Raw genomic sequence first — 27,781 nt, 5'->3', positions numbered from 1 at the left:
TAATTGATAGTTTACGACATATTCCATAATAAAACGTACCTGTTTAAGCCTTGGCAGTATCCAACATCCGGATTCCTCCAGGAAAATGCCAGCAGAACGTTTCGAAGTTTCTGTATTCCTTCAGAGGTGGGTGAGGCATAGTGCTTACTGTTTGGCAAAGTGCGCATAAGATCCAGCTCGATCTGCTTGGAGGCAGGGTTCTGTTTCTCTCGTGCTCTCTCCAGCAAGGAGTTAAAGTATCCCAGCCCGCATCTGTCTCTGTACTTCCTGACGTGGAGGTTAACGCACCACCTCCACACCTTTGACCTATGTTCATGAGGAACACCCCAACGAATGAGGCTCTTCAGTTCCGGTGAGCGCACCATTTCACGGTTCATGGTGCCGGCAAAGTAATTTGCCCATTTCACCCCCGTGGAAATCTCTTGGCTGTCAGTGAGTGTTAGTGACTTTAAATCTAGAGCTCGAACTTTGGCAATCAATGTCTCCTCTTCACTGTCTTCAGGGACCGTCTTGAAGCCATAAATGTCATACTCACTAAACACAAATAACAAACATTTCATGTTTTAACATTTTTCTAGACTCGAGGTTTCACAATAACATGAATCAAAAAAATGCATCGTGCAAAAGTACAAACACAGCTTAGCTCTTTAGTACGGCGGCACACTGGTGCAGCGGGTAGAGCTGCTGCCTCACAGGCACCAGGGATCCGGGTTTGATCCTGACCTCGGGTGCTGTCTGTGTGGAGTGCGCACATTCTCTTCTGTGACTGCGAGTTTCCTCCCGCATCCCAAAGATTTGCTGTCTTTTATGAGAATTGCACCTCTATAAATTGCCCCGAGTGTGTAGGGAGTGGATGGGAAAGTGGAGCAACATAGAATAGTGTGAACAGGTGATCAATGATCAGTGGGAACCTGGTGGGCCAAAAGGCCCTGTTTCTGTGCTGCAAGTCTAAACTAAACAAAATATCTTTCCAGTTCATATTGCATTCAATTTTACAACTCCTACCGTGAATTTTTCATTCCCATAATTGAGGGTCTTTGCTCGTCATAGATCTCAGTACACATCGCCAAGTTGTCAGCATTAACTCTAAGTTGCTTGTCCCATGCTCAAGGGCACAGGTCCATGTGTAAAACTTGTACAGAGAGGTACCGTCTGGTTTTCCATTTATACTGTTTGTTTTGCCAAGCTGTTTATGATTTGGAATAGTCCTGCTTTTATATTCCAGATCACCAGCTTGAGATAAACTTATTGTTTAAGGAGGAACTGCAGATGCTGGAAAATCGAAGGTGGACAAAAATGCTGGAGAAACTCAGCGGGTGCTGCAGCATCTATGGAGCAAAATAAATAGGCAACGTTTCGGGCCGAAACCCTTCTTCAGACTGAGTTTCCGCTGAGTTTCTCCAGCATTTTTGTCCACCTGAGAAACATAATTCAATACCAAACAGTCGTCACCAATCCATGTTATTCATTGTAACGAATCTAAAGTGAATCTTGCCAGATGCTCTCAGGATGCGTATTGAACATGGAACATGAACAAAGACTGCAGATGCTGGAATCTGGATCAATAACAAAGAAGCTGGTGGAATGCTGGTCAGGCGCATTCCAAAGATATGCAGGTTTGTAGGTTAATTGACTTCTGTAAATTATCCCTAGTGTGTAGAATAGAATTAGTGTAAGGGTTGATCGATGGTCGGTGTGGACACGGTGGGACAAAGGTTCTGTTTCCATGCTGTATCTACAGTCTAATGGCAGCATCTGTGGAGTAAAAGGGACAGACAGCAATGTTACAGGTTGTGAATCTTCTTCAGTTGGGGCAAGATCACAACCTGAAATGTCGTCTGTCATTAATGCTCCACAGATGCTGCCTGGCCCACCGAGTAGCTCCAGCACTTTGTTTTTTGCTGCATGCTGGACTAGTTCATTGTAATGTATGTAGGAAAGAACTGCAGATGCTGGTTTAAATCGAAGGTAAACACAACATTCTGGAGTAACTCAGCGGGACAGGGAGCATCTCTGGAGAAAAGGAATGGGTGACGTTTCAGGTCGAGACTATTCTTCAGACTGAATTACTCGCTGAGTTACTCCAGCATTTTGTATCTATCTTCATTGTAATATATATTCTGTACGGGGCCTCTGAGGAATGATTGGAAAACTTCAGACAATTAGCTATTTGTTTAGCTCCACTAAATTTTACGAAACCAAAGCCATGTTGACGGTTTCTTACGCAGCTCACAAATACACTCTTGTCATGCTTGTAAACCTGAAAATAGATATATTCTTAATTAGATTTGAAAATCTAATGTAAAATCTCTTTGCTGGTATGTGGTAACGTGTTATTGATTACCTTGGATGAAATAAAAATCACACTCTGCAGCCGTTAGCTGGATGTTAATGCACCATCTGATGCTGCAATATGATTAGATTATGCATGTAATCCAGATTTATGGAGCTAATCACGAGTGGGCACTAAATTATTACATGAAGGAATAAATGGGGGAAGTGGGAAAAATGTGATAATTCTTTGTGAATAGAAAGGTCTCCAACTAAGTCAGACCCTATTATATTGTCTCAGATTCATAATATTTTTTTTTTAAAAGGGATAAGGGAAGCAGTGTGGTTTCGTCAGTTTAAGTGTAAGCATTAAAGCGAGTGAGCTGATACTTTCACTGTAAATGAAAATATTTTTTAAATTAGGAAATTGCTTCAAAAAAATGCAAACTTCAAGGTGGAGGACAGTTTTGCAGATATCTAGATTGTATAGTGAAATAGCATAAAAAATAGAGGAGGTCATGGAATGAAGGAGGGTTTTGAGCTGAAACATCACCTGTTCCTTTTCTCCAGAAATGCTGCCTGACCCACTGAGTTACTCCAGCATTTTGGCTCTATCTTCATAGAATGATAGAAGGATAAAGGGCCTGTCCCACTTTCACGACCTCTGCCGCGTTTGCCCTTGACTCATACTGGCAGCATGGTTGTCACGAGGTTGTAGAAGGTCGTAGGTAGGCCATGATGCTAGTTGTAGGTACTCGTGGCATCAAGTTTTTCTAGCATGATGAAAAATGTCCACAGTAAAAAAGCTCGTGAATTAGGTCATGAAAGTGGGACAGGCTCGTTAGGCAAAGGCTGGAAGCAGAATTCAATTAACATTTTTTTAAAAAGTATACATTGTGTATGAGAATTAATTGAAAAGATGTATCTGTCAATCATTGCAACACCTTAGTGGATCATAATGAATTTTGGTTATACTCTGAACATCTCGACAGAGTTGAGAGTATATCAACGATAAATTAAGAGGGGGCTCAGTACCTGGAAGCACAAGTAAAAAAGATTGTGGCTTTTTTTGCATGCAAACAAAGATAACAAATAAGCAATTTTGCAAAAGGGTTTAAAATGTATTAGATTAATCTGTTTCCGGTGGTTGACTAGTCTACAAGGGGGCACAGATAAAAGATTAGAAGATAGATTTAAGACTGAGGTGAAACATCTTATTTTAAACTCTGGCCTGCAGGCCTGCAGAATACATCAGAGTTCTGATCAAAATGGAGTCAACATTTAAAAGTAGCTTAAAAAAGTTGATTGAAGGTTATGGGAATATGTGATCAGAGAAAGAATAGTTATAACTACTGCTCATGTGCAGTATAAACATGAACTGATGTGGCCAATTATCTTGCAACATATTTTATTGCATTATAAAATGCTGATGTTTTATCTTTCTTTCTCTTTCCTCTCAACACAAGATAGGAACATCACATGCCTTCAAGCCTGCTCTATAACCAGCATTCATTGAGGGCTTGATAGACCAAACAGCAACTCTTTCTTCAGAAGGATCCTGACCCAAAACATCACCTGTCCATTCCCTCCACAGATGCTGCCTGAATTATTGAGTTACTCCAGCACTTAAGAGTATTACTGAAGATTCCAACATCAGCAGTTCCTTGTGTCTCTCTTTCTTCAGTTGTTTTCTTCTCCTTTCAGTGGGGAACCATTAAACGTTATTTCAAGGTTTTCCTTCCCCACCCCGGCTCAGAGACCCGTGATGTGATATTACCTGACAGGATTTGGCTTGAGAACGGTTTGCTCCGGTTGATCGGCGCTGTCCACTTTCAGAGCATCTTCCAAGAGTCTGGAGATTACTTCATGCGTGGGACCTTTTTCCCCAGAACACACAGGGTTCTTCACTTCCTGGAGGAGTACGAGATGCTTGCTCTCTACCTGGCACAGTCTAGCTTCTAGGCTGGTGCACTGGCAAGATAGGGGGGAGAGAAAGCAATCACTGTCAGAAGAACAACACATATATGAAATCAGATGGTTTAGATATTTTTCAATGAATGGGACTAAAATCAATTGTCACACTCAACGTGCATTGGGAAAAAGTAAACCATCATCACACAAGAATTGAGAAAGTTCTCTAGTAGGAACCAAAATTACAACTCGTGTAAACTAACACTGACTGAAAGAAACCCCAACATACGCTTGTCCTAAATTTAGTTAATTGGAAAATCTACATTCGGAATTTTAAAGCGAGTGATTTTTATTTGGAAATATAGGACCAACCTTGGTTTTTAAGATGTGGGAACATTCCTTGCCAGAGTATAATTTGATGGCACTTGGGGTCTGATTCAGTAGGGGCGGCACGGTGGCACAGCGGTAGACTTGCAGCGCCTGTGACCATGGTTCTATCCTGACCTCGGATGCTGTCTGTACGAGTTTGTACATTCTCCCTGTGACTGCATGGGTTTTCCCTTGGAGCTTCGGTTTCCTCCCATACTCGTAAGGCGCGCAGGTTTGCAGTTTAATTAGCTTCTATAAATTGTATGTGTATGAGTATATGTGTATGCTAATGCTAGTGTATGAGTGATCACTGGTCGGCGCAGACTCGGTGGGGTGAAGGGCCCGTTACCACGCAGTAAAGTCTAAATGTGTACACAAAATGCCTGTTCCTATGAAACAAGTCAGACCCAGTTCCTGTAACTCTGCAAGCAGGCTGAGCAAGACTTACAGCTCAGTGAATGTTAATCAGAGACATAAGCAGCTTGTTCATAAAACAATTAACCTGTGTAAGTATGAGGGGAGTGGTGATGAGCTTTGGGAATATCTGATACTGACACGGGCAGGGAGCTCATCACGGATTGATCGAGAATGAATAGATGTTATGGATTGGTCAAGAAAGTGCTTATCTATGATGTTTAAACAAATATGTCGATGATACATGTCAGATGCAATTACGATATAATCATCATTGAAAAGGTTATGATGTTTTTTAATTATCTTGGAGCTCTATCTGGGTGACCCCTTTGCAAATGCTCGCGGAAAACACTGAACAAAAGAGCTTGAATTTTCAATGCAAAGGGGATGGAGCACTCACAACATTCCTCATTAATCCTCTTGGGCAGAATCCCAGTAACTGTCAGTTGGTCCTGCCACTCAGTTTATTTTCCTGTTGTTTCACTGATCAATCAATACAAGTGTTGTTGAATATTGAATTATTGAATACAATATTGAATACGTGGATGAATATTGTCATGAACATTTGTGAAAACAAACCTGATGAGTTCAAATGACACCCCTATGAATTGTGACTTAGTTAAAAAAAACTTTGTATATATTAAGTTGGTGTTGGTTTACTACTGTCACGTGTACTGATATACAACGAGTATTAGAATAAAGCTTCAAAGAAGAGGCTTAAGGCTGCAAAATATATGAGTGATGACCAAAATAGAGGAGTCAACATTTTAGATTAGGTTAAAAAGATGACTGAAGGAAACAAAATAAGGGTATGTAGATGTTTCAGTATTTAGACTGAATATAGATTCACACAAAATGGATACAGGTCATCAGCCCAATTTGTCCATGCCAACCAAGATGCCCCAGCTAAGCTATTCCAATTTACCCGTGTTTGGCCTATATCCCTCGAAACCTTTCCTATCCATGTATCTGTCCATATGTCTTTTGAATGTAGTTATTGTACCTCCTGCCTCAACTACCTCTTCTGGCTGATTACTCCATGTACCAATCACCGTCTGTGTGAAAAAGTTGCTATTAAATTCATATTAAATGTTCCCCTTCTCACCTTAAACCTGGGTTTAGACACCACAGACAAATATCATCCTTGTATTCACCCCATTCAAAAAATGGTTCAATGAGTGGAAGCACGAAAGGACACAAAGTGCTGGAGTAACTCAGCAAGTGAGGCAGCATCACTGGAGAACATGGATAGGTGACGTTTCAAGTCAAGATCAGTTGCAAGGGTCTTATCCTGAGAAATCACCTATCCATGTTTGCCAGAGATGCCGCCTAACCCACTGATTTACTTTGTGTCCTTATGTTCCAATGAGATCAGCTCTCAATCCTCATTTCTTCTGGAATGACCCCATATCCCTTGAAGCCTCCAAAACATTTGTGCCGATCTTTAACTTCCAATTCAGGTCATCCACCCAATTATCTTTCTTTAGTCTAGTTTTGTCATAGTTGGATAAGTACACAAAGAAATGAAATGAGCTCAGACATACATGTGGGTTTAAGTTTATTTGTAGTGTCTGCACTATTCTACTCTTGGCAGTAATAGCTGGCTTAGATCTAGGTGATAGCCACACGTGCCCACACACACACAGGTAATCACCATCTGATGTCTTTTCCCAACCCAACATCTACCAACTCTGATTTGTTCTATACCTTTTCATACTTCTAGTTTCCATCTCCCCTGACTTGCAGTTTGAAGATGACCTGAAACGACATCTATTCCTTTTCTCCAGAGATGCTGCCTGACTCGTTGAGTTGCTCCAGCATTTTGTGTCTATCTACAATCACCAGCCCCTTAACTCATCCATGCTATGAACAAGAAATGTTATTGTTCAGATTCATTAACTTATTTGCTACAAAGTAATATTAAATGTTTCAGAAAGTGTAGGTTTATTTCTATGGTCCTCAACTGTTATTTTTATAAATACTTCTGAGTGACAAAGGATCAATTTCTCTAATTATCAAGGTTGAAATATGCTAAAGGTAAAATGTTAAAGAATAATAAATAGCCAAACATCTTGACTGCATTTTCAACTGGCTGAAGATTTCAGGGCAAGGACAAGTTACCACAGATCAGTGGTTGTTGTGCTACATGCTAGAAAGGAAAATGAAGATTTTAATTTAATCAAAATAGGGCCATTGATGGGCAGGCAGTTCAGAGCATCATGAAGTGTGATGCTGAGGAGGCTGCAGGAAGAGGAGGATGGCTCATCTTCAAGCGAGGATTTCATTACTGGATGTGCACACAAGGTGTTTGAATGTATCTGGATGAATCCAAGCAGATCATTATTCTGCTTTTTTTTTTTTAAAGTTACTAACTTGAATTTTTTTTAGTGAACATACAAAATGAAGGCAATTGTCTACAACAAATCTTAAACCAAATGAAAACTGCCCCCAACACATATAGAGAGCACGGTAGCACAGTAGTAGAGTATCTGCCTTACAGCGCCGATCCCAACTGTGAGTGCTGTCTGTACAGAGTTTGTATGTTCTCCCCATGACCTGCGTGGGTTTTCTCCATGTGCTCTGGTTTCCTTTCACACTACAAAGACAAACAGGTTTGTAGGCTAATTGGTGTGGTATCATTGTAAATTGTCCCTACTGTGTGTAGGATAGTGTGCAGGGATCACTGGTCGGCATGGACTTGGTGGGCCGAAGGGCCTGTTTTACAGTATAGGCATGATCAATACAGGTGGACATTTACTGCAGCTGACATACCTTTGCTTCCAGAGCATTTTCTCTCATCTCAGCATTTCTCTTAAGCACAGATAGTTCTAAGATTTCCTTGTTCAGGTATTTGTTCTGAGTCTTGTAACCCTGAAGAGCATCCTGGAAAGACAAATATTACAATATTACTGCATCCCATTTCAAATAGACTGAGGTAGAGAGATTAACATGGCCTAGATGAGAACATCTACTGAACAAATCTGACACTTGTACCATGTCAAAGGACAAAAGGATATTTATTGTCACATGCACCAATTGGTGTAGTGAAATTTGAGTTACCATGTCACTTTACATCGCAAAATTGATCCATTTCATAAATGGAAACGCACAACATTTGCACCTTTTGTTCCTGAAGTTTCAAAAACCGGAACAAATGTGGGTTTTGTCCACTAGCAGTCCTTGCCAATAGGGATCAGAATAGTTCACAGGACATCAGTCTGACGGATACTCGATGAACAGGATAACCGGACATTTCTGGGATTACCGGTTTCAAAATGGATCACTATCGTGCACGGATGCATACTTCCCCATATTTACTAACACTCTGAATTTCAACTAGTGCATGAATAACCCATTAGGCTGCCAAGCAGAAGGTGACTAAAGTTAGGGCAAACAGCAGAATGGTTAGTAAGCAGGCTGCAAAAGAGGAGTTTCCCCACAAGTAAGGTGGGTGATGGAGCATTTGGTTTTCGATAGGGGCCTGTTTGTGGTTACACAGCCCCTACCAATCACAGCTAATCTGATGTGCAAGAAGGAACTGCAGATGCTGGTTAAACCGAAGACTGGCACACAACCTGGAGTAACTCAGCGGGACAGGCAGCATCTCTGGGGAGAAGGAATGGGTGACGTTTTGGGTCGAGACCCTTCCACAGACTGGCTAATCTGATCTTGGTCTTGACTCTGCTTTCCTTCTTAACCCCATAACCATATTGATTCCCTGTTGCTGTAAAGGGGAGGAGTGAAGGTATGCTTATTGATTCTGAGACATCAGAACAAGTGCAAAATTAGGATATAAATGCCAAATAAATTTTAATACAGCTATGTGAGCTAGAAGAGTCATTAGTTTACTGTCACATGTACCGAGGTACAGTGAGAAGCTTTTGTTGCGTGCTAACCAGTCAGCGGATAGACAATACATGATTATAATTGTGCCATCGACAGTGTACAGATACATGATAAAGAGAATATCGTGAATAATATTTAGTGCAAGATAAAGCCAATAAAGTTTGCCACAAGGAATAATAAAATCATTTAGAAAATAGTGCAAAAAGGTCGAGAAGCACACATTTGCAATTATAAAAGCAACGTAGATAAAACCATAACAAGTTCTAGATAATAGGGCTCTCTTTGAGATGAACAGAATTCAAAAGCAGAAACTTTATGTTGATCTGAAGATAGACACAAAATGGAGTAACTCAGCAGGACAGGCAGCATCTCTGGAGAGAAGGAATGGGTGACATTTTGGGTCAAGACCCTTCTTCAGACAGTTGATCCAGTACTATTTAAGGAGCTCATGGCTATCAGCATCCTAACCCGTCATCTGCACTGGCTCCATATCCTTAACATCCTTGGCTAGAATGATTTCCAATCTCCAATTTTATTAATTGAATCAAAATGCTCTTTTGAGAGAATTAAAGTCAACTAATATTTGCTATAAAACGATTTCTTACATCTTTAAGAGAGTTACTGATGTTGTTTTCCTGCTCTTGACTCCAGTAGAAAATCAAACTTCTAGTCTTCTCCCATTTATATATTTTTGAAATACTGAACTCACAGAAAATATTTGTTACACAAAATTACCAACCAAATCTATGTACAGTATTCTCTATTTCCTCTTCCAAAGTCCACAATCAATTCATTGATTTTGCTGATATTGAGAGCTAGGTTGTGCTGGCACCATTTGGTAAATCCTGTTTATATCAATGGTGGAGAAAGTCAAAAACTTCAAATTCCTGGGCGTGCATATTTCTGAAAATCTTTCCTGGACCCAGCACACTGATGCAATTATAAATAAAGCACATCAACGCCTCTACTTCCCGAGAAGATTAAGGAGATTCGGTATGTCAAAGAGGATTCTCTTGAACTGCTACAGGTGTACACAGTAGAGAGCATATTGACTGGTTGCATCATGGCCTAGTTCGGTCACTTGTACATCCAGGAGCAGAAAAGACTGCAAGAAGTTGTGAACACTGCCCAGTCCATCACCGGCTCTGACCTCCCCACCATCGAAGGGATTTATCGTAGTCGCTGCCTCAAAAAGGCAGCCAGCATCATCAGAGACCCACACCATCCTGGCCACACATTCATTTCACCACTGCCATCGGGAAGAAGGTACAAGGAAAAGAGAAAAAGGAAAAGAGAGATATAGAAGATAAACACAAAGTGCTGGAGTAACTCAACAGGACAGGCAGCATCTCTGGACAGAAGGAATGGGTGACATTTCGGGTCGAGACCCTTCTTTGGTCTAAATATTCAGTCTGAAGAAGGGTCTCGTCCCGAAATGTCACTCATTCCTTCTCCCCAGAGATGCTGCCCATCCCGCTGAGTTACTCCTGCATTTTGTGTTTATCTTTGGTTTAAACCAGCATCTGTAGTTCCTTCCCACACAAGAGATATAGCCAGTGATAATGAGGGATATAGAACAAATGAATGAAAGATATGCAAATATGTAATGATAAAGGAGACAGGCTATTGTTACTTGTTGTCTAGGTGAAAAAGAGTTACAGGCATTGAGGCTCAACAAGATGACATTGAAGAAATGCAACCAGCATCTGCAGTTCCTTCCCACACAACAGTGTGCTGTCCAGAACTCCAACATAGGGTTTGTACAGCTGGAACAAAATTCCCTTTCATATTTTTGCCTTCACGCTATAAAAATTATATTCTAATAGCCTTTTTGGACCAGATCTCCAATTTATAATCTGTTAACAAGATCCCTTAATATTTACCTTTACCTATGTCTATGGATCTTTCCTTTTGGTTCGTCTGCAAATTTTCCACATATTACAGAAGGATAGAGGGGGAATAAAGTGGTTTGTGAGCACTACAACCAAACTGCAAAGGTCATCTAGAAGAAACCGCTGAATTGCTGGAAACCATTTTCTTAGAAGAGAAGATTGCGAAATGTTATGTGTAGGAGGGAACTGCAGATGCTAGTTTACACCGAAGATAGACACAAAATGCTGGAGTAACAGCGGGACAAAAGGAATAGGTGACGTTTTGGGTCGAGACCCTTCTTTAGACTGAATATTCTGTTGTGTAGATACACAGATGTTTCTACTAGGAAAGGCAACAAAGATGAGGAGCCATGAATGCAGGAAGGTATTTTGTTATTCAATTATAGGATATGAATGTTACGGCAAGTGCCAGCATTTATCACCCATCCCTAATTAGGCCTAAAATGAGGCGGCAGTTTCAAGTCAATTATATTTGTGCCAAATGAACCCAATTAGAAATTTGCAGGAATCCTGGGGAGTGGCGAGGTGGTAAACCTGGCTCTCACATGAAATGATTGAGGCAGAAAGGTAACAACAAACAAGTTATGTGAGGGTAGGAGTAGAAGGATATATTGATGGAAGTTAGATGGGGAAAGGTTTGCTTGGAGCATCAACACTGGCAAAAGCATAAAAGAAAAACAACGTCAAATGCTAGAAATGTGAAGTACAAAAACAACACAGAAAATGTTCAGTAAGTCAAGCTGTAACTATGAAGAGATGCAGATTTAGGTCACTTCATGTTCAATGATCTTCATGTGGACCTGGCAATGATCTAAATGGAGTATTAGACAAGATAGATAGATTATTGATTAGTATGGGTGTCAGAGGTTTTGGGGAGAAGGCAGGAGAATGGGGTTAGGAGGGAGAGATAAATCAGCCATGATTGGAGGAGTAGACTTGATGGGCCGAATGGCCTAATTTACTTCTATTCCTTATGATCTTATTACTGTGCTGTAAGCTCCATGTGAACAATGCTGATCTCTAGGACAGTATTTTGGGATTTATACAGGGAAAGTAATAGGTTTTGAGATGCATGGATTGTGGGCATGATATGTGTAGGAAAGAACTGCAAATGCTGGTTTAAATCGAATGTAGACACATAATGTTGCAGTAACTCAGCTGGACCGGCAGCATCTCTGGAGGGAAAGAAGGGTGACGTTTCGCGTCGAGACCCTTCTTCATTGTGGACATGATACATCATCCAGTCTGGTATAGCTCACTAAAGTACAAGTGTCTGAATTAAATCAATACCTTCAGCCTGTTCAACTCCTGCAGTTCCTTGTTCACTGAGGGTCCACCTGGCGACACTCCTTGGGGCGAGAGATTGTTCTCACATTCATTGAGCTGCCTCGATAACTTCACAATCACTTCATCTTTGGCTTGGATGGTTTCTCTGAACATGTTAAGCTGGTCCCTCGTCCCAGTAAGTTTATCTTGAAATGCTTTCACTTCTTGCTCCATGTGATCTTTCTGCTGGTTAACGTGGTCCAGCTGCTTGTTCAGGGCTTGTATTTGTTGGTCTTTCTGATGCAGACGCTGTGCCATGCTGTGATCCACAGATCCACACGCAGTATTCAGAGAGTACTTTTCCTGTTGGGAACATTTCAATGACTGCTGTAACAGGCGGACCAGCTCCTGTAAACAAACGAGACAAATTTATTATATAACCTGCACCTTTGTTCTTAAAGTCCATGCTTCTATTTTATGCAACATTAATAAATAAATATAGTAAACCCTCATTTTAACGGACCTCTTTATAATAGATTTTGGTTATAGCAGACTGTTGTTGTTACTTGTTGTTTCACAGAATGACCACTAGGTGGATGGAGCAAATCTTATGCCCCTGTCCCACTTAGGAAACCCGAATGGAAACCTCTGGAGACTTTGCGCCCCACCCAAGGTTTCCGTGCAGTTCCCGGAGGTTGCAGGTGGTTGCCGGAGGTTGCAGGTAGTGGAAGCAGGTAGGGAGACTGACAAAAACCTCCGGAAACCGCACGGAAACCTTGGGTGGGGCACAAAGTCTCCGGAGGTTTGAGATGTCCCTCACCAGCAGTGCCAGTTGTATTTGATCCTGTAAAGTTTATTCGCACATTGACTAATTGTGCAATTTCGTTTGTTACATCAGGATGCCTCAGAGTTATTTAGAGTCAATGGCTTTGAAAATGTAGTCTCTGATAACAGAGGGAAGGAATACAGGAGCTAATTTCTTTATATCAAGCTCCCCCAAACAGAATGAAATAATGACAGGTAATATGTTGGCTGAGGGATAATTATTATCCGGCTGATTATCAGTTTGCAAACACATCAAGAAGCAGAAGTAAATGTGTACTTCAGTCTGAAGAAAGGTCTCGACCAAAAACATCACCTATACCTTTTCTCCAGAGATGCTGCCTGACCCACTGAGTTACAGTAGCATTTTGTGTCTATCTTTAGGCTTGGATAAGTTGAATCTAAGAGCCTGTTTTCATGCTGTACAACTTTACAACCCTTACACCAATAAACTGCATCTTCCTTAAGACGTAGACACAAGAAACTGCAGATGCTAGTTTACACAAAAAACATATGCAGTCCAGGAATAGCTCAGTGGGTCAGGCAGCATCTGTGGAGAACATGGATAGGTGATGTTTCGAGTCGGGACCATTCTTCTTTATGACCTTACCTTTTGACTGCTCAAGTCTTCTTTCACTTTGTTCAATTCCTCTTGTTGAGCTTGAATTCTCAACTGAATCTCTGTTGAAGGCTTTCCATTAGTAATGACACACTCTACAGGAGATGACTCGCCGTTATTTCGTGACCTTGATGTTCCGATTATATCCCTCAAGAATGGCCGTTTAGCTCTTTGTGATGCTTTTGCAAAATCAAAAGCAAATGCTGATCCTACAGCAAATACAAATGTATCCAAATGTTACTGAAACAACTGCCACTTAAACTTAATAAGGGTTTAATAGCACAAAACTATGTTTAATATGTTTACCAATTTTTTACTTTTAGATTACTTTCCTAAAACAGTTTTGGTGTTGAAAACACAGAAATAATTTTATAAAATGTAGAGTTTCACTTTATTTTCCTTAAACTCCACGAGTTCCCTCGTGGATTCTCAATTGTTGTCACTTGAATAGCAATCCAAGCCTCAAACCTTCATTTAAGCTCCATGTGAATTGACAAATTGATTTAACTGACACTATTGTTAAATAAATGCAGCTATAAAACAATCAGCAAAATTAGAATTCCACTTGCAATTCACTATAATTTGTAGGATGCAACAAATTACAAGGATATTTTGTTGCACATGTGTCAATTAATTGAAATTTGCATTCAAGGCCATTTAGTCTGTCATGTCTGTGTAACCTTTTTGGAAAACCAGTCATATCCACATCCTATGCAGTAGTGCCCATAACCTGTTCAAGAAGGAACTGCAGATGCTGGAAAATCGAAGGTAGACAAAAATGCTGGAGAAACTCAGTGGGTGAGGCAACATCTATGGAGTGAAGGAAATAGGCAACGTTTCGGGTCAAAACCTTTCTTCAGACTCTTAACCTTGTAGGTTCTTATCATGTTTAAGAAGGAACTGCAGATGCTGGAAAATCGCAGGTACAGAAAAAAGCTGGAGAAACTCAGCGGGTGCAGCAGCATCTATGGAGCGAAGGAAATAGGCAAAGTTTCGGGTCAAAACCCTTCTTCAGACTCCCTGAAGAAGGGTTTCGGCCCGAACCGTTGCCTATTTCCTTCGCTCCATAGATGCTGCTGCACCCGCTGAGTTTCTCCAGCTTTTTTGTGTACCAGGTTCTTATCATGTTGTACTTTCCTAACTCTCTCCTAAATGATGGCTGGAATCAACTTTCTCTGTTTTTTTCCAGCTCTAGTGCTCTGGTGAAAGCTTTAGCCATCCCTTTGATATCCAAGCTCTGCTATTGAAGTACCTGTCCATTTTTATTTCTCTCTGAGAAAACATAACATCTTGTAAGCCTCTACAAGGGAACCTAAATTAAACAGCTGGAGGGCACGTGAAAAGTAGTGCTGGATGTGGCAACGTGTGCCAAAGTATAAAATTAATCCATTGAAGCTTGAGGGAAATGTATCGTACAACTAAACTCCTGCCAGCCAGATTGTGCGCACACTGCTGAAGAAGCACAGCGAGAGTCAGTGATCCCAGGCTTGCCCATGCCGATCAGTGCATACATTTGCTATGTTTTAGGTTAACGCTTTCATTAGATCTTGGTGTAAGAAAAACAAAAGGCAAACGGATACACTAAAAAACTACAGTTTGATTTACTTTGATATTAAATTCGTGATTAATTAAATTCCTCCTGATGGTCTACTATGTGATTTGCCACTTCTGAAACTCAAGATAAATTGAGAATGCTAGTCTCTATATCAGTTAATTAATTTGTTCAACAATTGAGGCATTGGAGTACAAGTCAGGAAGTCATTTTGTAGCTTTATAGGACTCTGCAACTGTATTTGGAGTATATTGTGTGCAGTTCTGGGTTATTCTCTCCATTATACAAAGGATGCAGAAGCTTTGGAGAGGGTGCAGAAGAGATTTACCAACATGCTACCTGGTTTAGAAGGTGTTTGCTATGGAAAGGATAAACAAACTCAGATAGTTTTCCTTGGAGCATCAGGGACCTGAGAGGTAAATTCCCGGGATGGCGGGACTGTCATATGTTGATAGAATGGAGCGACTGGGCTTGTATTCACTGGAATTTAGAAGGATAAGAGGGAATCTTATTGAAACATAAGATTATTAAGGGATTGGACACGGCAGGAAACATGTTCCCACAGTTTAAGAATAAGACCATTTACAACAGAGATGAGGAAAAACTTTTTCACCCAGAGAGTTGTGAGTCTGTGGAATTCTCTGCCTCAGAAGGCGGTGGAGGCCGGTTCTCTGGATGCTTTCAAGAGAGAGTTAGATAGAGCTCTTAAAGATAGCAGAGTCAAGGGATATGGGGAGAAGGCAGGAAAGGGGTGCTGATTGTGGATGATCAGCCGTGATCACAGTGAATGGCGGTGCTGGCATGAAGGGCTGAATGGTCCACTCCTGCACCTTTTCTCTATTGTTTATATAAAATGAGAGGCATAGATAGGGTAGACAGTCAGAATCACTTTCCCAGGAGCGTATCGTTGCGTCGCAACTTCATTCCCACCTCCTTGCGTATAACCTACTTAAACCCCTCCAATCTGGCTTTCGCCCCCTCCATAGCACAGAAACTGCTCTCCTCAAAGTCCTCAACGACCTCCTCACCTCTGCTGACACTGGTTCCCTCAACATCCTCATCCTCCTCGACCTGAGCGCAGCCTTCGATACAGTGAACCATAACATCCTGTTCACCAGACTCAAAGACCTCGGCATTGAAGGCTCTGCACTCAGCTGGCTCCGTTCCTACCTTTCCAACAGATCCCACTTCATCTCTCTCCACAACCACACCTCTGCCACAGCCACAGTCACTCAAGGCGTTCCCCAAGGCTCCGTACTCGGCCCCCTCCTCTTCATCATCTACATCCTCCCCCTTGGTCAGATACTCCGCCACTTCAACCTGGACTTCCACTGTTACGCTGATGACACCCAGATCTACCTCGGCAACAAATACCCCCACAACCCCCCCCTCTCCCATATCAACTCCTGTTTGTCAGCTATAAAAACCTGGATGCAACATAATTTCCTCAAACTCAACAGCGATAAGACAGAATTCCTCCTCATAGGCTCCAAAGCCACACTCAGCAAAATCAATAACCCCACTCTCACCATCGACGGCACCACTGTCTCCCCATCTCCCCAGGCCCGCAACCTTGCCGTGATCTTTGATTCCACCCTCTCCCTTGAGCCTCACATCCGCCATGTCATTAAAACCTCCTTCTTTCATCTCCGCAACATTGCCAAACTCAGACCCTCTCTCACACCCCCCGCTGCTGAAAGACTCATCCATGCCTTCATCTCCTCCCGACTGGACTACTGCAACTCACTTCTCCTTGGCATCAGCTCCACCTACATCAACCCACTACAACTGGTCCAGAACGCAGCCGCCCGACTCATCACCCACATCAAATCCTGGCATCACATCACTCCAGTCCTCAAACAACTTCACTGGCTTCCCATCTCCCACCGGATCAACTACAAAATCCTGATCCTCACCTACAAAGCCCTCCACCATCCCCCCCCCCCCCCATATCTCACTGACCTCCTCTCCCCCTACCAACCCTCACGGTCCCTCAGATCCACATCAGCCGGTCTCCTCTCCATCCACAAGTCCAACCTCTGCAGTTTTGGAGACAGAGCCTTCTCCAGGGCAGCTCCCAGGCTCTGGAACTCCCTCCCCCAACTGATCCGCAATTCCGTGCCCCTCACCATCTCCCAGTCCCGCCTCAAGACCCATCTCTTCACCTCTGCCTATCCTTAGCCCCACGTCCCCCTCCCTTTTCATCTGTGCTTGAATTGCCTCATATTGTGTTTTGTATTGAATTCTGTCTTTACTTTGTGTACTACTATTTATTTCATTCCCCTTACATGTTTTTCCTCTACCTGCTAAATTTTTGTAAGGTGTCCTTGAGACTCTTGAAAGGCGCCCATAAATAAAATTTATTATTATTATTATTATTAAAATGTCAAAGAAGAGAGAACATAACTTTAAGTGAGAAAGCCAAAATTTAAAGTGGATGTGCTTTACAAGTTTTCTTTTAATAAAACAAAAGTGGGCGTTTGAAACCTGTTGCCTGGAATGGTGGCGGAGACATACACGATAGTGGTGTTTAAGAGGCTGTTAGAGATGCACATGGATATGCAAGGGATGTAGGGATGTGGATCAGGAGACAGGTTGGACACACACATTGTGGGCTGAAGAGCTGATGAATGCAAATTCTGAAATTGTCTTGCCACAAATTCCCTTGATATTTTATGTAATACATTTCACTATTTTTTCCAATTTGTAATTATATTTGCATTAACAATGCAATACATGACAGTTTTGATTTGAACAGCTACTGAATCCAGATAGAAAATAAGCTAAAGCTGAGCTTGAGATATATTGCAGATGTCTCTTTATAATTACATCTGTTCATCATTTCCTTGACAGATGAAAGAAAATGCATTTGATATTATTTAATAAAGCCAATATTTAAATTACTCCGAATACTCAGAAATATCACCTCAATGTCACTTGTTCACAAGGACATTTTTCTCACAAAAGGAAGACGGAAACTCTTGGCATAGAAACGGGCTTTGTAACAGCTGAAGTATTTATCATTTTACCTAAGTGGGATATGTAGAAAGGAACTGCAGGTGCAGGTTTACAGACAAAAATAGACACAAATTGCTGGACTAACTCAGGGGGACAGGCAGCATCTCTGGAGACTCCGCATTTTGTGCCTATCTAAAGCAGTGGGATAGTTGGGAGGGAAAGGAATTCTGCCAACAAGCCCCTCTAGTCCTGGCAACAAAAAGTTACCCCTCGGATTCCTATTAAATCTTTTCCTCTTCATCTTGAATCTATGTCCTCTGATCATAGATTCTTCAACTCTGGGCAAGAGACTCTGTGCATCTACCCAATATATTCCTTTCATGATTTTGTACACCTCTAAGATCACCCTTCATTCTCCTACACTCCATGGAATAGAGACCCAGCCTACTCAACCTCTCCTTAAAGCTCACACCCTCTAGTCCTGGCAACATCCTCGTAAATCTTTTCTGAACGCTTTCAAGCTTGACACTATCTTCCCTATAACATGGTGCCCAGAACTGAACACAATACTCTAAATGCAGTCTCACCAATGTCTTATACAACTGTAACATGACCTCCCAACTTCCATTCTCAATAAGGTACACAAAAATGCTGGAGAAACTCAGCGGGTGCAGCAGCATCTATGGAGCGAAGGAAATAGGCCACGTTTTGGGCCGAAACGTCGCCTATTTCCTTCGCTCCATAGATGCTGCTGCGCCCGCTGAGTTTCTCCAGCATTTTTGTGTACCTTCGATCTTCCAGCATCAGCAGTTCCTGCTTGAACACATTCCATACTCAATACTCTGACTGATGAAGGCCAAAGTGCTAAAAGCCTTTTGACGATGCAATTTGCATTCAGGAAACACACGTTATAACAAAACCATCTATAGTTTTTAAGGTATATATCAGTTGTGCACTAATCCCTTATTTTTGAATGAATTTGATTTCAAATGACAAACCTCTACTTGATTCAGCAGGCTCTTTTTTCCTCTTTTCGTCCTGCCCTACAGCCTCTTCCAACTCTTTCAGGGTTGGATCCAGCAGCACCCAATCGTCCGTGTAGAACATACTTTTCCGATTTTCGGTGTTACCTTTTCCTGGTTTCAGATTTGACATTGAGTTTCTGCAATGGATTCAGAATTGCAGGAGTATGACCCAAATTACCCAGCCTGGTACAGGAATCATGCCCAACATACAACAGTGAAAAGCTTTCTGTTTCTGGTTAGCATGCAACAAAACAGCTTTTCTCTGTACCTCGGTACACGTAACACAAAACTAAACTAAACATAACCTCCAGATATCTCGTGCCATGAAAATGCTCCAATATGCTTCACAAGACAAAACATTTAATTTTATTGAGCAGGTGATCAATTGCTTGCCCAGTGGTTCATTTTCAGGAAAATCAAACTTTTTAAGGAATGAGCAAGAGTGTTAAGGGCCTGACCCACTTACGCGATTTTATCGGCGACTTGCCGGCACGTAGTCGCAGCACATTGCCGAAAATTTTCAACATGTTCAAAATTCAGTGGCGACCAGAAAAAGGTACGATTCTTTGGGCGAGTACTCACGACCATACAGGCGTCATCATACATGACCATACATGTCACCAAAAAAAATCTCATGTGGGACAGGCCCTTTACTGTTTTAGAATGAAAATCGTGTGAATGAAAATTCTTAAGAAAGGTCTTTGATCTGAAACACATGGTTTCTCCCTCCACAGATGCTGCCTGGCTTGCTGAGTACTTCCAACAATGTCTGCATTTAAGGATTCTCTTTTCTCCGAGGGATACAAAATGGCAAAGCAATGGAATGTGTGAAATGAGGGCCTTTTTACTACAACACTAAATCTTTACAGGTACATTTCAAATGACTTGCCAAAATTTCCATCCTCAGGCATGTGAACGTTTAAGACTTTAGGCTTTAGAGATACAGCACAGAAACAGGCCCCTTGGCCTGCTGAGTCCATGCCGACCAGCAATCAACCCCTAACTACACTAACATTATCCCACACACTAGGGACAATTTTACAACTTACCGAAGCCAATTAACCTACAAACCTGACCAATCTTTGGAGTGTGGGGGGGAAACCAAAGCAACCAGATAAAACACATGTGGTCACAGAGAGAACGTACAAACTCCACACAGACAGCACCCGTCGTCAGGATTGAACCCGGGTTTTTGGCGCTACACGTCAACAACTCGACCATTGTGCCACTATGCTACCCCAAGCCCTCTGCTCACTTTTCCCAGAAAGATGAATATCCTCCTGGTGTCCTAGACAGATTTATTCCTTGGCCAAACTGACTGATATCAACAGATTAACATATTGTTCATTTCAAATGCATTTCATGGGACTTTCCTCTGGTGAAATGCTGCTGCAAGAAATCACAAAATGGTGTAGATGTAGCCCATTCCATCATACAGACCAGACTTCCCACTATTGACTCCATCTACACTTCACACTGCCTCGGAAAATCAGCCAACATAATCAAAGATTTGTCCCATTCCTTCTACCTGCTCCCGTTGGACAGAAGAAATAAAAGCTTGCAAAAGCACACCTCCATACTCAAGAACAGCTTCTTCCCCTCTGCTATCAGGCTTCTGAACGGCCCTTCCATTAGCTTGGTTGCTGTCTAATTCACCTCTGCCACATTGCGGACATTGGACCGCCCTAAAGCTAACCCTCACTCATTTACGCAACAGTAATTTGCTAGCTGTGAAGTAATTTGGAGCTACCGAACAGCATGATACAAATGAAAGTTGTTTTCAGAAGTTTGTTCATAGAACTAGATTTCAATGGAAAGATTTTACAACAAAATATTAATGATATTTTGATATTGGCAGTGGTTGGTGAGCACATTTCATAACAAGAAGATAGACACCAAAAGCTGGAGTAACTCAGCCGGTCAGACAGCATCTCTGGAGAAAAGGAATTTGTGACATTTCGGGTCGAGATCCTTCTTCAGACATGACAAGCTTGGCTCATCAACTTCAAAGCAAGTGGTGCTGCATTAGTTAATTTACTGTGCTTTCATGATGGAAAACAGCTTTTTATTACCATGCCTTTAGATTTTTTTTTAGTTTGGGAAGGCATTAAATTGTGTCCTTGAACCATTTTAAAGGCTGCAAGGAAGTACACTGTCTGGATCTGATTTAAATTAGTTTTTGATCCCAAATTATTTTCTAAACTCTTTATGCATGCCAGGGACTTCACATATTTCAATCTAAGATATCTTACAAGCTTAAATAGACTGGTGGTTTCCAAAATCTTCAGGGTGTCACTGTATGATTAATTGTACTGAGAAGAAATTTAATAATTTAAATTTTTTGCAGAATTTTATTGATTTTCAAATGTATGCCTTCTGGTTGACAAAAATGCTGGAGAAACACAGCGGGTGCGGCAGCATCTATGGAACGAAGGAAATAGGCAACGTTTCGGGCCGAAACTCTTCTTCAGAATGCCTTCTGGATATATGGCAGCTGGTGAGCATTCACAATCACACTCATTTCTTTATATCAGTATGAAGAAGGGATTAGACCTGAAACATCACCCATTCCTTCTCTCCAGAGATGCTGCCTGTCCCGCTGAGTTACTCCAGGTTTTTGTGTCTTTATGACTTGGGTAAGGTTGCCTCACCTGATCTCTGTGCCCAAGTGCTTCAAGGAGAAGTTAATGGTCGTGGGGTTTATTGGAGATGGATAGTTTGCTGCTCGCTCACCCACCAGGGTCTCCGGGGCAACCTCTTCTTCCAATACTCTTCTTGCACTCTCAGCAATATCCGGCATTTGCGGAGGAAAGGGAGCATCTGGAATTAATATGAAATCTTATTATTGTCTGTAACTGTGCTAACATCCCTTCACATACTTCAGCAAAAGCAGGCTGGTGGTTAACCTACATTCTGAGTACAGTGGAAAACATGACGGCAGAGATAACATAGTGGTAACGCATTAAATAAGATCTAGTTCATAAACGCATTGCTAGTCTGAATAAAAAACACAATCTGCATCTTGTCAAAGTAATCTGCTTTCTATTTGAAGATTTGTTATCCTAGTAAAATTAGATCTAAATCATTAGCAATAAAATGATCAGCAGCTTTCTGTGGAATGAACAATGTAGCCTCATATCAGATTATCAAAGCAACTGTTAATTTCCTCTTCTCATCCGACAAGACTACTTTACATTTAACCAGTGTCTTTATCACAATACTTCAAATGCAGATCTCTAAATACTCTTGGAGACACTAGAGACTGGAGATGCTAGAACCTTGAGTATAAAGCACTCAGCAGGTCAGCCTGCATCTTCACTCGAAGCTCTTCACTCCGACCCAAAACAGCGTCTGTCTGTCCATTTTCTGCCACAGATGTTGCCTGACTCGTTGAGTTCCTGCAATTTTCTTTAAACTCCAAAAACCCTTATTTTACTGTAAGCAGAGGCAGATACGTAAATATTTTAAAAGAGCTGGGATAAAGCGCAGCGTAGTATTTTATTCTACCACTACAAAGAAAATCACCCTATAGCCAGAAATCTTCCATACTTCCAAATTAGCTTCCAATGATTTGGGCTTGGTACACATTCCCAAGAATAGTTTAGTTTAGAGATACAGCATGGGAACAGGCCCTTCAGCCCACCACGTCCACTAACCATTACCTGTACACTAGTTCTATCCCACCCTGTCCGCAGCACCTGCTCCATCTCCTAACACCCCACCTTCAGTCCCTCCCATCACCGTCTGATGAACGTGATGGTACGATGCCTCATTTCTATTTAGTTGTGGAGCTCCCCGCTGGAAAACTCCTCCATGGTAACAAACTCAACAAGAGTAGAGGCAGGGAGCCTGAGCAATGTATTTTTATTCCAAAGTCCAGAGGGGAGATCGCTCCCATGACTGTTTTGGCTGGTGGACCAACAATCAACGAGGTCATTGAGAAACAGAAAGGCCTTCCATGGCATAAGTTGCCTGGGGGAATCCAGGAGTGAAACATCAAGCCCTGCCTCAAGGCCTAGTCAGCCCTTCGCTCCGCTCCACAGGAGCGCCATGGCAACAAGGCCTCCTGATCAAGGTTTGCCTTAGGAATTGCACTAGGGAGGATTATTTCCAAAACCTTCCTTCGAGTACTGCCACATCACACATACCTCCTTAACCCATCTTTAATGATGTATATAACCCCTTTAAAGGCTGACCACAGCTCAATTTGTGAACATTGTGGTTGGAGGCTGCAACTTTTAACATTAACAGTGTTATTTGCAACTAGATGCTGCTGTAAAGCAGATCGTTGCAACATTCACAAGTTGGGTTGGTTCTAACTTTTTTAAATGCATTATTTCATTAAGCATACCAGCTGAAAAATCAAAAAATCTGCATTCGCTGGTATAGAAACAGAGAATGATGGAAATGCTCAGTAAGATGGGCTGCATCTATGGGAAGAGAAACAGAGTCAATGTTTCAGGTCAAAAAATATTTGTCATAACTGTTATGATATATGAAATAATTCAACTCATTTTCACTGGTCCCAAACCCACAAACAGCATAACTAGATTATCGTTTCCTTTAATTTATAACATTTCAGCACTAAACAACGGTTTTTCTCACCACTGATAAAGCCCCGACCTGCTGAGTATTTCTGTTTTTATTGTACCATTAAAAAAAATTGCGATTTCAATGTTAAATGCTTCCTGAGTGTATTTGAGTGATACCACATGGAAACAGTCCCTGGGAACACACTGATCAACAATCACCCTGTACACTAGTTCTATCCTACACGAGGGAGAATTTACAGAAGCCAATTCACCTACCAACCTGCCCATCTTTGGAATGTGGGAGGAAACCGGAGCAACCGGCAAAAACTCACGCAGTCATAGGAAGAACATACAAACTCCACACAAAGAGCAGAATGAACCCAGGTCTCTGGGGCTGTAAGGCAGCAACTCTACAGCTGCGCCACTATTACTGCCCATTCTAACTCCATCTAATCCCAGTATTACAAACACCCCTCACACCAACTACTGCCCAGTCTAATCCAACTCCCCTTCATTCCACGACCCTAATAATCCATCCCTTGATCCCATCAAACCATGTACGGTGGCGCAGCAGACTTGCTGCCTCACAGCGCCAGAGACCCGGGTTCGATCCTGACTATGGGTGTTGTCTGTATGGAGTTTGTACGTTCTCCCAGTGACCTGTGTGGGTTTTCTCCAAGATCTTTGGTTTCCTCCCACACTCCAAAGACGTCCAGGATGGTAGGTTAATTGGATAGGTATAACGATAAAAGCTGTCCCTAGTGTGTGTAGGATAGCGTTAATGTGCGGGGATTGCAGGTCGGCACTGACTCGGTGGGCCAAAGGACCTGTTTTCACACTGTATCTCTAATCTAAATTAAACTCTTGCAGGTGGTTGCTCAAACCTTGCTCCTGTGTCCACCTGTGTCCACTGGGAACTCTGCTCCCGTGTCCACCGGCGGGAAGTACCGACTGGATGCCTGGGCCATCATTTTAAATTTTGCATTTTATTAACTTCTCCTGAGAATTTAAAGCAGAATTGCACATAAACATGTCTAATGAGAAGCCAGCAGCTGTAACAGAAGCACAAATGCTATTCCAGGAAACAAAGTGATCTTGACTGAGAATTACAATTCAATACACCCTGGCCAAGGTGTTAATACATTTGCAAATGTTGTGTAACAACAATAAAGCACCTCTTCCCCACCCACATTACAGCCCTCTCACCCCCCCACCCCCTGATCACCCACCACCCCTCCAAACACCCCCCCCCCCCCCTCCTACACATTGCCCCGCCCCCAGTCCACCCACCTGCCTTCCTCTGGCCCCAACTCCCATCCCTGCCGGGTTTTCACCATCCCCCCCGACCTCCCCCTCCCCCACAACGAACTCAGCAGAGGTCTTACCTTTGTCCCCCTCCGTCCCCATCTCAATGAGTTCCGCGCCCACCATGACTTGGAGCGCTTCTACCGTCGCCTCCGCCTCACAGCGCACTTCCATGGGAAGGAGTCCTCGCCCCCCCCAATGATGACCCCTTTTCCCCCGTCTCCAGCGCACTCCCTCCTCGTGGAACCCCTCTCGTAACGTCCCGGCTCTGGAACTCTTTATCCAGAACTGCCGCCGCGACGTCAACCGCCTCAACTTCTCCACTCCCCTGTCTCACTCCAATCTCTCCCCCTCTGAACGCACTGCCATTGAATCACTCCGCAAAAACCCAGATTGGGTTATCAAACCAGCCGACAAGGGAGGTGCCGTGGTAGTCTGGCGCGTCGATCTCTACAAAGCTGTGGCCACGCGCCAACTCTCGGACACCTCCTCCTACTTACCCTTGGACCATGACCCCACTGACGAGCACCAGGCCACCATATCTAGCACCATCACCGACTTCATCAATTCCCACGCCCTGCCCGACCAAGCTTCCAACCTCATCGTTCCCCAGCCCCGCACGGCCCGTTTTTACCTTCTCCCCAAAATCCACAAACCCGGCTCTCCCGGCAGACCCATTGTCTCTGCTTGTTCGTGCCCCACCGAACTCATCTCCACATACCTTGACTCCATACTATCCCCCTTGGTCAAATCCCTTCCCACCTATGTTCTAGACACCTCAGACACTCTCCGCCGCCTCCGCGCATTCCACTCTCTAGGCCCTCACCCCCTCATCTTCACCATGGATGTCCAGTCACTCTACACCTCCATCCCCCACCAGGATGGCCTCAAAGCCCTCCGGTTCTTCCTCGACCAGAGGAGCAACCTATACCCAGCTACTGACACTCTCCTCCACCTAGCGGAGTTGGTCCTCACCCTCAAAAAACTTTCCGTTTGACTCCTCCCATTTCCTCCAAACACAAGGCGTAGCTATGGGCACACGCATGGGCCCCAGCTACGCTGCCTCTTTGTCGGGTACGTTGAACAATCCTTGTTCAATACGTACCAGGGCCCCATCCCTGACCTCTACCTCCGTTACATTGACGACTGCTTTGGGGCCACCTCCTGCACCCACACACAACTGACTGACATCATCCACTTCACCACCAACTTCCATCCGGCACTCCAATACACCTGGACCATTTCCGGCACTTCCCTACCATTCCTTGACCTCACCATCTCCATCGCAGGGGACAGACTTCTGACCGACATACACTACAAACCAACTGACTCACATGGCTATCTGGACTACACGTCTTCCCACCCTGCCCCCTGTAAAGACCCCATCCCCTACTCCCAATTCCTCCGCCTACGCCGCATCTGTTCCCAGGATGAGACGTTCCACACCAGGGCATCGGAAATGTCCTCGTTCTTCAGGGAATGGGGATTCCCCTCCGCCACCATAGATGAGGCTCGCACCAGGGTCTCATCCATACCCCGCAACACTGCTCTCTCTCCCCATCCCCGCACTCGCAACAAGGGCAGAGTCCCCCTAGTCCTCACCTTTCACCCCACCAGCCGGCAAATACAACACATAATCCTCCGCCATTTCCGCCACCTCCAACGTGACCCCACCACTCGCCACATCTTCCCATCTCCCCCTATGTCTGCCTTCTGCAAAGACCGCTCCCTCCGCAACTCCCTTGTCAATTCTTCCCTTCCCTCCCGTACCACCCCCTCCCCGGGCACTTTCCGTTGCAACCGCAAGAAATGCAACACCTGTTCCAGGTGCGAAAAAGGTTCACCTGTATCTCCTCCACCCTCATCTACTGCATCCGCCGCTCTAGACGTCAGCTGATTTATATCGGGGAGACTAAGCGAGGTTGGGCGATCGTTTCGCCGAACACCTCCGCTCAGTCCGCTATAACCTACCTGAACTCCCGGTGGCTCAGCACTTCAACTCCCCCTCCCATTCCCAATCCGACCTCTCTGTCCTGGGTCTCCTCCATTGCCAGAGTGAGCAACACCGGAAATTGGAGGAACAGCACCTCATATTCCGCCTGGGTTGCTTGCGTCCGGATGGCATGAACGTTGAATTCTCCCAATTTTGCTAGCCCTTGCTGCCTCCTCCCCTTCCTTAACCCTCGAGCTGTCTCCTCCCATCCCCCCACCCTTGGGCTCCTCCTCCTCCCTTTTTCCTTCCTTCTCCCCCCCATCCCCCATCAGTCTGAAGAAGGGTTTCGGCCCGAAACGTCGCCTATTTCCTTCGCTCCATAGATGCTGCTGCACCCGCTGAGTTTCTCCAGCATTTTTGTGTACCTTCGATCTTCCAGCATCTGCAGTTCCTTCTTGAACACCAAGCACCTAGAGGTGTTCTCTTAGTCTAGCAAACATCTGCAACCAATCTGTTCCATGCCTTGGTCAACATCTCAATGCAAGGCCCAGATAGGAAGGATATGGAACTGTTCTAAAAATAAGGGGTCGTTCAAGCATGGCGGAAACAGATGTTTAAATATTTTTTAAGTCGAGGTAGTTCGATACTTAATAATCCAAGGAATGAAAGGTTACTATGGGTACACCGAGTTGAGGTTACAGTCAGAGATAGTCACAAAATGCTGGAGTAACACAACCGTCTTGCGGAAATTGGCTGAAGAAGGGTCCCAACCCACAATGTCACCCATCCTTTTTTTCCGGGGAATACCCACGCATTGAAAGAAAGTGTAACCTCCACACAGACAGCACTGAGTGTCAGAAACAAATCCAGATTGTCAGAGCAGTAAGACAGCTGCATTGCCTGCATTTCCACCGTGCTGTCCTGTGCAGCGCCAAATGACTAGGAACGTAGATGGGAACAAGAGGTAGGAGCGGGGTAAGTGGAGGCGAGGTACTTCCTTCACGGGAACTTAGCCTTTTCTAACCGGGCTTCATCAGGCCAAATACCAGTGGGACTAACCACCTTT

At 43.4% G+C, this 27,781-nt stretch overlaps 1 protein-coding gene across 1 annotated transcript in view; it reads right to left on the bottom strand.

Moving 5' to 3' along the window:
• The window catches only part of tbc1d2b (TBC1 domain family, member 2B), an 89,882-nt gene that overhangs the window by 24,031 nt on the left and 38,070 nt on the right, over window positions 1-27,781 (bottom strand). Inside the window, exons 3-9 of the mRNA XM_055662718.1 lie at window positions 21,597-21,765; window positions 18,919-19,082; window positions 13,402-13,619; window positions 11,994-12,377; window positions 7,738-7,848; window positions 4,049-4,242; window positions 40-534 (exon numbers count right to left, since the gene is read on the bottom strand). Coding sequence (XP_055518693.1) covers window positions 40-534; window positions 4,049-4,242; window positions 7,738-7,848; window positions 11,994-12,377; window positions 13,402-13,619; window positions 18,919-19,082; window positions 21,597-21,765 — 1,735 coding nt within the window. The remainder of the gene's footprint in view (window positions 1-39; window positions 535-4,048; window positions 4,243-7,737; window positions 7,849-11,993; window positions 12,378-13,401; window positions 13,620-18,918; window positions 19,083-21,596; window positions 21,766-27,781) is intronic.

This window comes from Leucoraja erinacea, chromosome 36 (genome assembly GCF_028641065.1).
Source record: "Leucoraja erinacea ecotype New England chromosome 36, Leri_hhj_1, whole genome shotgun sequence".
Taxonomy (NCBI): domain Eukaryota; kingdom Metazoa; phylum Chordata; class Chondrichthyes; order Rajiformes; family Rajidae; genus Leucoraja; species Leucoraja erinaceus.
This window is presented reverse-complemented; position numbering and strand designations above follow the sequence as displayed.